Raw genomic sequence first — 14,475 nt, 5'->3', positions numbered from 1 at the left:
AGACAGTTTGCTGGTTGATGGCTTTTCTCAAAAGAAAAAGCGGCCCCTCTGCTACCTCAGCAACCAGGTAAGGGACTTTAATATTAATAATTAGAAACACAAACAAAGCTGAATTAATCTGTATTTAATGTTACTGGCACAAAATATGTAGGCCATCAAAGCTGTTCCTGCATTCCTGTAGCATAGCAGAGGCGTGCTCAGGCCAGTTGTGGGAGTATTTGTTGTCAACGAGGAAGTACGCTGTGACAGTTCAACAGACAGCGGGTGAAGGTGTGGCCTCACAGGAGCACTAACGCAGCATGTAGGTGGAAAGAATAAAACTTGCTCGGCGCCACAATCTGCTCATTTACCACATACAACGATGACACGTGAACTTCTTTTGTGGGTCCTCATCCTAAATGGCGCGCTCAATCTATCAGGTATGTCAGTATTGTAAACATTTACCTCCATTGTGTATGGGCTAATTAATAACTCAGCCTGGAATGACATTCTTCTGTTTGTGTAAAGCTCTTTGACCTGTCCGTCAGCTGTCATGCACTTACTAAACGTATCTTCTTGAAACCACTGAGCATCATGAAATTGTTTATGTTTCAGCAACAGCAAGTTGCATAAAAGAAGGCAGCTGGTGATACCTTATGTCAGTGTTAGGATCAAGTTCTAACAGTAATAGTAAGAATAATATTAAGTTTGTGAATTTGCCACATATGTAATATACACTTAATAGCAAAGCAAATTGGAATGATATAAAGTGGGTTCATACTGTCAGGACATGAATCTTGTTAAAAAAAAAATATATATATATATATATATATATATATATATATATATATATATATATATATATATATATATATATATATATATATATATATATATATATATACATATATATATAGTATATATATATATTTATTGATTTATATATATAGTATATATATACATATATAATATATATAGTGATAGTATATAGTATAGTATATATATGTATATATGTATATATGTATATAGTATATATATAGTATATATAATATATACATATATACACATACATACATACATACATACATACATACATACATACATACATACATACACACACAACATGAAACAGATGAAATCTCTGCATAACAAGCCCAGACTAGTGTCACTAGTGTCAGTGTGGCGTGCTTGATGTTTATTTCTGGTCTCGCAAGATCCAGCGAGGTGTTGTAATTTTTCTGCGGCAACAGTACATGAAAAGAGAACAAATATTATTAGGCCAAAATGAGCCTTAATCACGCGATTAAAAGAATGTATGGCATTAATCACGTTAACACGTTTAACTGACACCACTAAATGAATTATTCGGACAGCGTTTGTGACAATCTGAATAAAGATGGGGCAAGATGAATACCATTGTGGTATCAATGGAAGCATCCAAATTAAATTGGCACTTGCTGTCTCCTTGTAACCCTCCAGAATCCAGGAAGCAGCTTTCCAACAAACAAATGGATGTCTCTTCTTTTCCTAGTCCATTTCCCACTAAATTGTAGAGTCAGCTTTTTTACAGTAGTCTACCCCCCCCCCCATCACTTACTATTATTTTCATGGTATTGTTTTTAAATTCGAAATTAGTCCCACCGTTGTATTTTCTCTTCCGTTATTTTCATCACAAAGCAAAATAAAGTGCTCTCCTTCAACAGACAGCCATGCCGCCCTATCTGAGATTGGAAAGGACTATGAGCTCGTACGACCTGTCCGGCTTCACTCTGTCAGAAGAAGAGACACCGGGGTGAGCAAACATTACAAAGTCCTGTGCAAATCTTAACTCATTAAATGTGTCATTTCAACCTGAAGTATACTGCTTCTCAGTTAATTTATTCAAATACAATCAGAAAACACATAAAACATAATGATAAGTAGTAAATTGCAGTTATTCCTTTGAAAATTCTCCTTCATCCAGGTAATTTTATTCTCATGGCACTGAATCCATTCAGCCTCTTGTTGAATGAACTCATAAGCCTGCTTGGCAGGTAAAATGTCACATACTATAATAATACATATTACTAAGATAAATGCAACTGCATAAATGCTACTGCATTTTGTTCTGTTGGTCAGATTAGTCTGATGGAGTAGAATGAAGTTTATCATATTTGTTTTGATGGAGACAATCTTGTTTCCCTCCTCTGCAGAACCTCAGGCCAGATACCCTGAAGTATGCAATGACTGTAGAAGGACGAGATGTCGAAATGCACTTACAAAAAAACAAGTAAGAGCACATTTCTGGAAAAAAATTTAACGAGGCATTTATTTCACCATTGTAGTGGAATGCTAATGATTGTAGTTGAATATTAATGGTAAAGAAAGAAGTTAAGTGGCGTTGCTGTGGTACTTAGAACTTGCTGATTGTAGACTGTTCTCACGACGAGTGAGATGTTTCACATCCTTTTTATGGTTTTTTTTTTTTTTTGGTTAGCACTGATTTAAAAAAAAAGACCCATTTTACTCATGCTACATCCACAATTTTTGCACCAAATAACGTGTGTATGTACATGTGACTGATAACGTCATCCTTTTATTTTCATTCTCAGTGACTTACTCACTCGAGATTACACAGAGACTTTTTACCAAGAGGATGGGACACAAGTCACGACTTCTCCAAATGACATTGTAAGTCTTTTAGAATTATGGAACATGCATGCATGCAGAGCATAAAGCATAAACTAATGGTCACATCTTTACCAGGATCACTGCTACTATCATGGGAAGATCGTAAACCAAAGCGACTCGACAGTTAGCATCAGCACCTGTGATGGACTTCGGTAAGCCTTACAATTAACCATGAATGAATGAATGAATAAATGAATGAATGAATGAATGAAGGGCCAACAATCACACGTAGGTGGCATGAAAATGGACAAAAATATGGAGTTGGGGTGACACCTATTACAGTTTTCAAGCTCTTCGCAAAGTTTTTGTACAAGATTCAAGGAGCTCCCCCTGTGTAATTTAATTCATTATTAAATTTTTCAGGGTTCTGTGTAGGCCAATTAATTTGTTCCACAACAGAATTGCGCAACCATGTCATTGTGTACCTTGGTCAGTAAGTCACGCTGAAACAGAAATAGGCCTTTTCAAAGAAAAATTCCCACTAAATTGGTTGCATACAAAATCCAAATGTCTAGCATAAAAACATTTGCGTCACACATTTCAACCAATCATGACTTTAACCTACAGTCTGTTTTCAAAATTACCTAAATGGATGCGACTGGTAATTATATTCAGTACAGTAGCATTTTTTTTTTATTTTGTTCTAGGGGTTATTTCAGGACATCCGCCCAGAGGTACTTGATCGAGCCTCTGACTGGTGATGATGAGGGGGATCATGCCGTAATGAAGTTCAACAAAGAGGACTACACACCCGCTGTGTGCGGTGTCACCAATACGACATGGAGCACAGATTTCGAGCCACCAACAAGCCGCAGTCGCTCCAGATCAGCGGTTCGAGAAATATTTCTATGACACTCACATGCACAGTATAGGCTCTGATGCGGCTGTATGTGTAATTCACAAGAAAAACATGATTGTCTAACCCTACCTTGGAAGCCAGGGTAGATTTTATAGCTGCCTGTTGCCACGGGGATTCTGTTTTTGTAGGCAGATGGAATTCAAATTCTGTCCGTTGCAGTGCAAGAGCTTTAACTGTCTTTGTTGTATTTCAGGGTATTTCCATCGTTCAGCAACAGAAATACATTGAGCTCTACCTTGTTGCTGATAACCGTGAGGTAAGACTACACCAAATGTCATCATGAATACTTTTGGTGGGGAAGTGATATGCTTTAAGTTGTTATGAGTTCATCCCACTTTTTTTCTCTGACTGCCAGTAAAACATACAGGGCATGAGCCTGCTCTAAAATGGTTGTGCGATTTCAGTATGTGAAGATAAACCGGGATCAAACAGCACTGAGGAAAAGGATATTTGAAGTCGTCAACTTTGTCAACATGGTGAGTTGATACTAATTCAAACAATGATCTGTATGCTGCACTGCCCTCTGAAGTTTGGATTACATTTGGTCGACATTTTATTGCTTTGCTACTATGTAACACAAATCCTCACGATTTATTAATTCTTGCAAATTATCTAGTGTGGCATTAAAATGTTAGCTTATCGTGTGTTATTTGATAAAGAGTTTTTTTAAATGATTTTAATGACCTCGTTTTGGTGTTGTATGCAGGTATACAAGCCCCTGAGGACCTTCATTGCTCTTGTCGGGCTGGAGATCTGGTCCAATGGTGACTTGATCTCCATCACTCCTCCGGCCGGCGCTAATCTAAATGCTTTTATGACATGGAGGAATTCTGAGCTGGTCAAGAGAAAGAAACATGACAATGCACATCTTATCAGGTCGGAATGGTTTCTATTTACATAATTGGTATAACTCCAGTGAGCGATTTCTTTTTGGAATCACAGATACGTAGCGTCATGTGCAAATGACCTCACATGTCAGACTTAGAGAACAACAATGAAATCGGGTAACTCATATACACATGTTTAACATGTGTCAAACAAAAGGGAAGCTTGACTTCCTGCTGGCATGTCTCGTTATAAATGATGACTCTGAAAGTGATTCAATATGACACCAACACAGAAATGTCCTATCATCCTAAAACTCACACACAATGTTTGCAGTAATAAATTTGATTCCATTCCATTTTGTAAAAGTTCAAGTCAAGTCAAGTCAAGTCAAGTCAAGTCAAGTCAAGTTTATTTATATAGCCCTAAATCACAAGCAGTCTCAAAGGGCTTCACATAGACAAAACAAAACAAAGGCCTAGTGGCTCTGGAAGACCTACCTTGCATTCAAAAGATGTTGTTTCTATTTGTCTTTCAGTGGGATTGACTTTGAGGGAGCAACGGTGGGACTGGCGTACATCGGGACTCTCTGTTCCGGTCATTCTGTCGGGGTAGTGCAGGTAAGCCTTTTTTCTTATACGAAATATGGGATGTCTGGATAGTAAATATTTGGCAGACACATGCTCAGTCTATTGGTGATTGCAACTTTTGACTGACCTGAACAGGAGATGTTATTGTTCTGTACTTGCATCTCAAAAGACATTGTGATCCCCACTCGCTCAGTTTCAAAATTTCATGCTGCAGATAATAAATTATATATTGCTGAGAAACCTTGTGTCGGATATTTCTCATAAATTGCAAAACTTAAGCTTAAAGGTTACACACACAAGAAATTAAGTCACAGATGTTCAAATAAAGGAGAACAAGGCAAATTGAGGAACCTCACTGTTGTTGACGTTGAGGAATTTGACGCATGTGTCTCACAGGACCACAACAATCGAGCCATTGCTGTGGGGGCCACATTGGCCCATGAGATGGGCCATAATCTTGGCATGAATCATGATGACTCCAGTGCTTGTATCTGCGCTGGGGATAGCTGCATCATGAGCGCAGCCCTCAGGTAAGGAACCTCTGACATGTGGTTGCATTCACAATGCATGCAAAACCTCGAGACAATTACAGCAACACATGATGACAAAAGCTGCACGTATCCTATAAGGCTTGCATAAGAGCTTTTGTGGATTTAAAGGTATCTTTAACTCAAGAGCCTTTATGGACAGCAGATGTTATTGTTCTGTACATGCATCTTTTTTTTGCTCCTCTTATTTATTTATTTATTTATTTGTTGTGTTTGTTTGTCTGTTGTGAGCCATGTCTTGTCACCGTGGGATAGGGGGGAACGAAATTTCGGCTTCTTTGTGTGTCTTTGGCATGTGGAGAAATTGACAATAAAGCTGACTTTGACTTTGACAATTGTTCTAATTAGCCACTGATAGATTACCATAAAATTGATTAATTAAAAAAAAATGTGTAAATGGACTGAATGCTCCATAGCAGAGAGCAAAAGAGGTCACTGATTTCTTCAGTTTGTTTCCTTAAAACCCGTTCATTTTCTATTATCCTGTTCACGGTAATGGGTGAGGTGGAGCCTATCATAGCAAATTTGGGTAAGTGGCAGAATGACCAGATCTATCTAGTCATCAGTTAATCACAGCACAATATAGTGCACCAACACAGTCACATTCGTTCAACATTGGCTAATTCAGATTCAGTCCCTGGAGAAAAAAAAACACAGCACAAGGACATGCAAACGCCTCACAGACGTGGTGTCTTGTGCCAAATAAATGCAACACTTCTGCTTCACAACCAATGCCAAAAACACTTCCGCCTTGCCTGACGGAAAAAGGCACTGCATTGACACAAATGGTCGTCTGATTAATGCAATATTTGCTTTCCATCCTCTCCACCAGCTGGGACACCCCTCGCACTTTCAGTAGCTGCAGCAGCAGAGACTATGAGAAATACTTGACCGGCCGCAGCCCAAGCTGTATGCTGGACAAGCCGGACTACATGAGTCTGGTGGTGCCCTCTGTCTGTGGAAACGGTTTTGTCGAGAAAGGAGAGCAGTGTGACTGTGGGACTGAAAAGGTAAATGCGTACACTGGATATCATAGCAAATTCTTTTGACGTTTGAACCCAACTTGTCTCTTCCTTTCAAGGTCTATCTTTTGTCAAGGATTTCAGTTAGCTTGACTTTATACTGCACCTCCAAGTGCCCAAGTAATTTGAGCTAATATAATTCCATTTAAGTTTCAAGTGACACATGCATCTCATATGACCAATTAAGTTGCATTATAAAAGTTCCAGAACTGGCGTCGATATATATATATATTTTATTTTATATATATATTTTTTTGAGACCCAAACTACAGGTTTTCCTCCAGGCAAACAATTCATCATTCAGTGTGCAAGCAAAGGTGAATATTGCGGCAAGACAACTTGCGGCAACACGTCAACACTCAAACAATGCCCCGAGCGGATGATATTTGCTATGACTGCATTTTTATCCCTCATAAGAAAGAATGACCGATTCTGTTCATTTCTCTAGACGTTCCCATGACTCACATCCAAATTGTGTCACCTGAGAGCCACACTTGACCCTACTGGGTGTAACCTTTGAATTGCAAATGTATGACATATCTAGAGGTTATCCAAGCAACATCTGTGGACAGCATGTCTGTCTGTGGTGAATTTTGCAACAATGTTGGTGTGTTGAAAGCTGCCTGTTTTGCTAAAATGAGGTGGAGCACATTGCTTCCCTTGTCTGAGACTTTGGTTAGGGTTTTTGCCCAAAGGCATCATCAGGAGTCTCACACGAACAGACACATTTACAAAGTATCATTCGCTATTGGTGGTTTATTAGTATACTAGTTATCGCATGAGCTGTTGTTTTTGGCACTCATCATGGCTATATGAAGTAACATTTAATTCTACCCCAGTGTGAATTACAGCCATGATAGAAAGCTTGATGAATATATTTTCTTTCAAAAAATTGTTTTTTCAATGGCAAAATTTTGATGCATTCCATTGATGATAACATTTTTGGAAGAAACTGGCTCGTGACTAGAGATTTGGTGGTCACCTTTGAATGTATGAAATAGAGCTCAAAATTAATCAGTCTCCTAACTACGTTAAAGAATGTAAATTGCCATTATGCTTTAGGGAGAGGGGGGGTTAAGGAATTTAAAAAGCAGACATGCATTTTCAAGTTTTAATGATTTGATGGAATGATAGTTTATTGTTTTCACTGATATGCTTTAGTTGTGAAGCTTGTAACAAACCTCAGCCTGATTTGTTGCCACTTGGTTCGCTTTCAGAATGTTGCCTTGTTTGCACAAGTACTCTTGGTGCATTATGCTTGAAGAATATTGATTGTGCCTCCTCAACACAGTGACATTTATGGCAAGCTTTGAACGTGTTCGGATTTGTTCCCTATATCTCGTCTGATAAGCCTGCAGGTGGCTAGCAGGTGAATACGGAAAAGGAAGACTGCCACGACTGTACATTTCTGCATTTGTGTCTTTTCATAGGAGTGCACCAACCCATGCTGCAATGCAACCACTTGCACCCTAAGTGAGGGCTCCCAGTGTGCTGCAGGGGAGTGTTGTGACGACTGCAAGGTGAGCAACGTTGTAGTTGTACAATCTAAGTCATCGATTGGGCTATAAGATGCGATGCAGCCATCTAGTGGGGTGCCATGAGTATAAACCTCCATCCGACAGTTGATTGTTTAGCTACAAGGCAATAATCCATACAAAATGTGTTTATTCTGACATACTGACACGTTTCACATTTGGAAGTGTATACTGTAGTGACTTTGAAGTGCTGTATTTGAACCAGCAAGGGGGATGGTGAGTGACTGTCCTTTTTTTATTTTTATTATCATGATCATCATCATCATCATCATTATTATTATTATGCAGTAGGCGGCACAGTGGAGCACTGGTTAGCATGCCTCCCCCACAGTGTAGAGGTTGCAGATTCGATTCTAGCTCCAGCCTTCCTGTGTGGAGTTTGCATGTTTTCCCCGTGCTTGAATGGGTTTTGTCCGGGTACTCCATTTTCCTCCCACATTCGAAAAACATGCGTGGTAGGCCGATTGAGCGCTCCAAATTGTCTGTAGGTATGAGTGTGAGTGTGAAAGGTTATTTGTCTATGTGTGCCTTGCAATTGGTTGGTCAGGGTGTACCCCGCCTACCTCCCAATGACTGTTGGGATAGGCTCCAGCACGCCCGCAACCCTTATGAGGAAAATGTCCAATGCAACTTCCCCACGTCCTGCAAGTGGGACAGCTGCGTTCAACAACCCTGTCATATGATACACTGTTAAAAAATTAGTTCCTGGATATTTGAATAATGGCCAACAATTGAAGATAAAATCATATCTGCAGACTCAGCGAGCACTTCAATCAGACAGTCGCAAACACAAAATAGAACATACAAAAGCAAATTATGTAAATTGCCGGGGTAGTTTATACAGCTTGTCCCATAATATCATCCAGCTGAACCCCACTCTACCAGGAGAGGCGGGTAAACCCCTTGACACTGATGTCATAAACCAAACAAAATCACAGTAAAAAGCCAAGCATTCAGTAGATTGTATTTTCTGTGTTCCAGGTGCTAAAGAGGCCAAATGCTTTTTAATAGCAGTGTGTTAACATTCCCTTAACAAATGCTCAGGGGAGGTATCGTGTTCATATAGGTCAACTCCATATCCAAATCTGTGAATACTTCGGTCAAGACTACGTCATACGAAACACGTTTGACTTATTTGACTGACAAAATCTAACTGTCCTACACTTCGACTTGGATGGCTTGACTCTCCACCCGCTGGATACGGTTGCTCGTAGCCCCCCATTGCCACGAGAGAAATGGACACAAAATGGCCTTATCAAAGTGCAATGGGTCCTGTTGTGTCCACAGATACTTCCGCGATCTTGGGAGTGTCGGAGGAAACAGGATGAATGTGATCTCGCAGAATACTGTGATGGGGAGAGTGACACATGTCCTGAGGATGTATTCAGTGTCAACGGCTTACCATGTGATGAAGGCTCTGGTTATTGTTATAATGGCCAGTGTCCAAAAAGATCAGACCAGTGCCTCAAACTATATGGAGCAAGTAAGTGTCAATGTTCCTTGACTTGTTAAGTGCAAATTAAACTGAAATGAACATTCAGTCAGGATTTCATAAGCACTTGGACCAGTAGATATGAAGTGACAACTTTAGGTGTCCTCAGGTGCTATTGAGGCCCGTCCTTCCTGCTATGACCAAAATACCAGAGGAACTTACTATGCCTTCTGCAAACGTCCCTCAAATGATCAATACATCCCCTGCCAGAAAGAGTGAGTTGTTTGCCTTCGATTACAGAATCAAATTTAGTAAGCTTATTGATGTCACTGTCACAATTCGTACACCTGCACAAATAAAACTATTGCGCTCATTGCAGAGATGTGTTTTGTGGGAAACTCTTCTGTCACAATGGAAACGACAGCCCAAACTATGGCCGCATGGTGAGGTTTGGTGAGTGCAAAGCAGCTTTCTTTGGAGAATACACTAAAGACTACGGCCAGGTGGACACCGGGACCAAATGTGGGGACGGAAAGGTAACAGGCAATGTTTGTTTTTCTCTTTTTGATATTCAGTGTAGTTAACAACTTCTATTTCTAACATGATAGCCTTGCTTTTTCAGGTGTGCAGTGAGAATGAATGCGTGAGTCTTCCGAAAGCTTACAGAATCGCAAACTGCTCTGCAAAATGTCCTGGCCATGCCGTAAGTACTTCAACAACTATATTGAACATTCAAATCATTTTTGTCATGGATCATATCGGAGTGATTGTTATGCTGAAGCGGCCAGTTATAATGGTGATGCCACATTCATTTAGAATTTAGAATTTACGGTTGGTGTAAATGGAGCAATTAGAATAAAACATGATGAACTCTTTTTTGGTATCAGGAAATTGAAGCAAAACATAAGGACGCAGTGGAAGAGTAACTGAGCACTCTGAATTGTTATGCCATCAAAACACTAAAAAAGCCATTTGCTACTGGCGGCTTTGGCTCCATCTGAAGAGCGAGAGATTGCTCCCACCCTTTTATTTTATGTTTTGTAAATTCATGGCTAGCTAGTGTCCCTGAGTTGTGTTATCATGATATTACAATATCGGTGTCCCCGATCCTGGCACCCTCTTATAGGTCGTTAGAGACCTCCGTCTTTGCCCCTCTTTATCCAGTCTGCTAAATGTCTACTAAATGGCATTGTAAAGGGAGTGCTTGTATTAACTAAAAGAAGAGAAGAATAAAACATTCAGTTATTTAATACTGTATTATTATTTTTCATTACTGTCTTTTATGATATGTACAGCACTTTGCGGTGGTGGTCGTTAAAGTGCTATAGAAATAAAGTTTATTTTATTTACAGACTAGGAATGTGGCTCCAGTGCAAGGCACACTGCATATCATTTTGCCCTTCAATCCACCGCTTCTGCCATCTAGTGGGAGAGAGAGAGATAGAGCGCGAGAGAGAGAGACAAAAAGAGAGACAGAGAAAGAGTGAAAGAGACAGAGACAGACAGACAGAGAGAGAGAGAGAGAGAGAGAGAGAGAGAGAGAAAGTCAGAGAGAGAGAGAGAGAGAGAGAGAGACAGACAGACAGAGAGAGACAGAGAGAGAGTCAGAGAGACAGAGAGACAGAGAGAGAGAGATTCAGAGAGAGAGAGAGAGAGAGAGAGAGATTCAGAGAGACAGAGAGAGAGAGAGAGAGACACACAGAGAGAGAGAGTCAGAGAGACAGAGAAAGAGAGAGAGAGAGAGAGAGAGAGAGAGAGAGAGACAGATAGAGAGACAGAGAGAGAGAGAGAGAGAGAGAGAGAGAGAGAGAGATAATGCAACATGGATGTTGCTTTTTTTTTAATGCAGTTGTGCTTTCAATTTCTCAGGTGTGTAATCACAAAAGTGAGTGTCAGTGTGAGCCTGGTTGGTTGCCTCCTTCATGCTCTTCCAAAGACAACGAGTTCAGCTCTCTTTCTACTGGTACCTGCAGTTATTCATGAGAAAAACTCTACCAGTATAAGCTTGCATTGCTGCATATGCAAGTGATCATTTTTCTGTCACTGCAGGAGCAACTGCTGCCATCGCAGTGGCAATTTCATTAGTGGTTCTGGGGATAATTATTGCTGTCATCGTGGGCGTCATCTGGAAAAAACGACAAAGCCCTGTGTTACCAACGTAAGTAGGCATCAAACATATTGAACACAGTTTGAAAATGTCACTGTAAGCACAGAGTTGTGGCAACAATAGGATAAACTGTCATTTTTCTATAACAGTGCTCATCAAGTAAGGAAGGAACCAGCAGTGGACAGCTCTGCTCTCAGTCTTAAAGCACAAGTTCCCCGTCCACCCACACAAGTGTCGCAGGTAACTTTAGAATGTTTAATGAAATTCACCCATATGAAACAATCCGCAATCACCTAAAATAATCTGTGATGATGATTGAAGGCTGGGAGGCCAAAACCCAAAGGACCTCCTCCTCCACCTCCACCAGCAGCAAACAGACCAAAACCCGCAAACCACAACTACACGGTTGTCCCTCAGGTAACGCTCATTCACTTAATCCATTAAATTGATGTAATCCAAAACTCAGATGTGCTCTTTCACTTAATCCAGTCAATTAATGTACCGTATTTTACGCACTATAAGGCCCACCTAAAAACCTCCAATTTTCTCAAAAGCCGACAGTGCGCCTTATAATCAGGTGCGCCTTATATATGGACCAATATTGAGCCACTACAACAGGCGTGTCCAAAGTCCGGCCCGCGGGCCAAATGTATATATCATATATGGACAAAGTTTTAAAATGGGCCATTGATTGAAGGTGCTCCTTATAATCCAGTGCGCCTTATATATGGACAAAGTTTTAAAATGGGCCATTCACTGAAGGTGCGCTTTATAATCCGGTGCGCCTTATAGTGCGGAAAATACGGTAATCAAAACTCGGACGTGTACTCTATCTCTACCCCAACCTCAACAGTGATTGGCTCCAGGGTATTTGTGCTGGTAGAAAATGGATGAATGGGCTTTCTATGAAATCAGTGGGCATGCCCAACCCAACCCCCCAGATTCAGGTTATGCTTGTTTGTCATACACCATGAACCAGGAAATAGCCGTCCTTGGCTAGGTGGACAAACAAAGCTCAAAGACAAGAGACCACCCTTGAAAGTTTAGCCTAGCTCAAATACAACAGTCTACCCTTGAAAGTTTAACCTTGGCTGATTTCGGCACTCTTCTCGGTTACAAATTAACCTTGGCTGATTTACAAATTGCTAGTATATTGGCGGGTGGGACAGTAACAGTCTTCGACATGACATTGGATTCATGTGATGGGAGACTGGGAAAGAATTAGTAAAAATTATCATCATAATCATGAATAGTAAAAATAATCATGTTTATAACTGTCATAATTATAATTTACAAACATTGCGTGTTTTATTTCTTTTCTCAATAGGCACTAAGGCCAGTACCTCCACCTAAGGTCTAACGGCTCACCATGCAATACTTTCAGCAAGGGTAAAACACGAGGGAAATATCCACCTTTTCCACAGAACACAATTATTTGCTATTCAGGTTTTTGTACCTCAGCGCAACCAAAGTCACCGAGGAGCTAAATGGACTGTATTGAGTCAAGCGCTGAGGACTCAACTCAAAAAGATGTTTTAAAAATGTATTTTCTTTATTTAAATTTTGTATTTTTTTATCTAATTGTATTCACTGCTGAATTTTAATATAATAGACGTGGATTCAACAATTAAGAGTCCTGCATGTCTCAATTCTTTATATATGTATGTATATGCGTGTGTGTGTATATTTTTAGGCAAAAAGATTTTAATACGTATATATGTATACATAGTGTATATATATATATATTTATATCTATATATGTGTGTGCACGTGTGTGCGAGTCTACGTGTGTATGTGTGTGTGTATTCTTAGGCAAAAAGAGATTTGTGTTGAATGATTTCTCTACAATAATCTACAAAATTACAATAATTTACACGACGTTTTGTCAATATGTGCTCTTAACACATCATTTTGGAAATAGCTAAATGGCATTATAGGTCAATCAAAAAAATCCTATTTGTTTCGAGTTTCTTTTAAATGTGTTACAATCTCTATTAGTTACAGCTTGAACTACTGCGGTTTGCCATTTCAATAAAGGGGGCACAAATCTTTGCGTGTACTGTACTGTGTACTGTAAGTGGTTCTATTTCTTTTAAGAACAGCAACACAATAGCAATTTACTGGTCAGCTACTTTTAGAACAGGCCCATTAAGTACTCATGTGGTCCCCTGGGGGCTAGCAGATGTACACATGTACTATGTTGGTGAGCAATGTACTAGATCATAGGTATCAAACTCAAGGCCCGGGGGCCAGATGTGGCCTGTCACATCATTTTATGTGGCCCGCGAAGACAAATTGTGCATTGAGTACAAATGGTCTTCACTTTAAAAAATAGAGCTATTGCTAGCAATTTTTACTATTCACCTTTTTAAAATATTTGAACAACTTTTACTAGTCTCTAATTTCATGACTAGTTATTCATCAGTTTGTTGTGTAGCCCATACTGTGTATAACATAAGGCATTGACAGTCATAATGGCCCTCCAATGGAAACTATGGCTACGATGCGGCCCGCGACAAAAATGAATTTGACACCCCTGTATTAGATGTTTCAAAACTGTAACAAAATGGTATTTTTTAGTTTTTAGTTATTTCTGTTTTGGCCACTTGGTGATGGCGTCATAAATGTAACCTATGCACAAAGGGCCACTAAGAAAAAAAAATGAAATAAAGTCAAAATAAAAAATGTCGTGTTTATAGCAAAAAGGTAGAAATTTACAAAAAGTTGGAATGTTACGTGAGTGAGGACAATTTTGCACAAGTCTAAGTATGTTTTAGAAACAAATATAAACATTAAGAAAGTACTGTATTAATTTTAAGAAGTGCAAAAATGTTCAAAATTACCAGAGGCATTACGGCAGCTGTGCTCAAAACGCTAATGAAGTAATTTATTTCATTTTTATATTTAG

The 14,475-nt window shown here is 39.5% G+C and overlaps 1 protein-coding gene across 1 annotated transcript; it reads left to right on the top strand.

The window, feature by feature from the left end:
- The first annotated feature begins 235 nt into the window (after window positions 1–235).
- Window positions 236–13,616, top strand: adam28 (ADAM metallopeptidase domain 28). Its single transcript, XM_088375435.1, has 22 exons — window positions 236–419; window positions 1,683–1,771; window positions 2,172–2,248; window positions 2,571–2,649; window positions 2,725–2,801; window positions 3,297–3,480; window positions 3,702–3,764; window positions 3,913–3,984; window positions 4,215–4,384; window positions 4,872–4,953; window positions 5,320–5,453; window positions 6,304–6,481; window positions 7,924–8,013; window positions 9,316–9,511; window positions 9,630–9,735; window positions 9,840–9,996; window positions 10,083–10,163; window positions 11,330–11,423; window positions 11,510–11,618; window positions 11,717–11,807; window positions 11,889–11,984; window positions 12,895–13,616. Exons 1-22 carry the CDS (start codon window positions 362–364, stop codon window positions 12,925–12,927), a joined length of 2,316 nt encoding a protein of 771 aa, XP_088231561.1. The 5' UTR covers window positions 236–361; the 3' UTR covers window positions 12,928–13,616.
- Window positions 13,617–14,475: the final 859 nt, after the last annotated feature.

The sequence above is a fragment of the Syngnathus floridae genome, chromosome 5 (assembly GCF_059516105.1).
Source record: "Syngnathus floridae isolate MCC-2025c chromosome 5, RoL_Sflo_1.0, whole genome shotgun sequence".
Classification (NCBI taxonomy): domain Eukaryota; kingdom Metazoa; phylum Chordata; class Actinopteri; order Syngnathiformes; family Syngnathidae; genus Syngnathus; species Syngnathus floridae.
The sequence above is the reverse complement of the archived record's forward strand: the minus strand, read 5'-3'. Positions and strand labels throughout refer to the sequence as shown.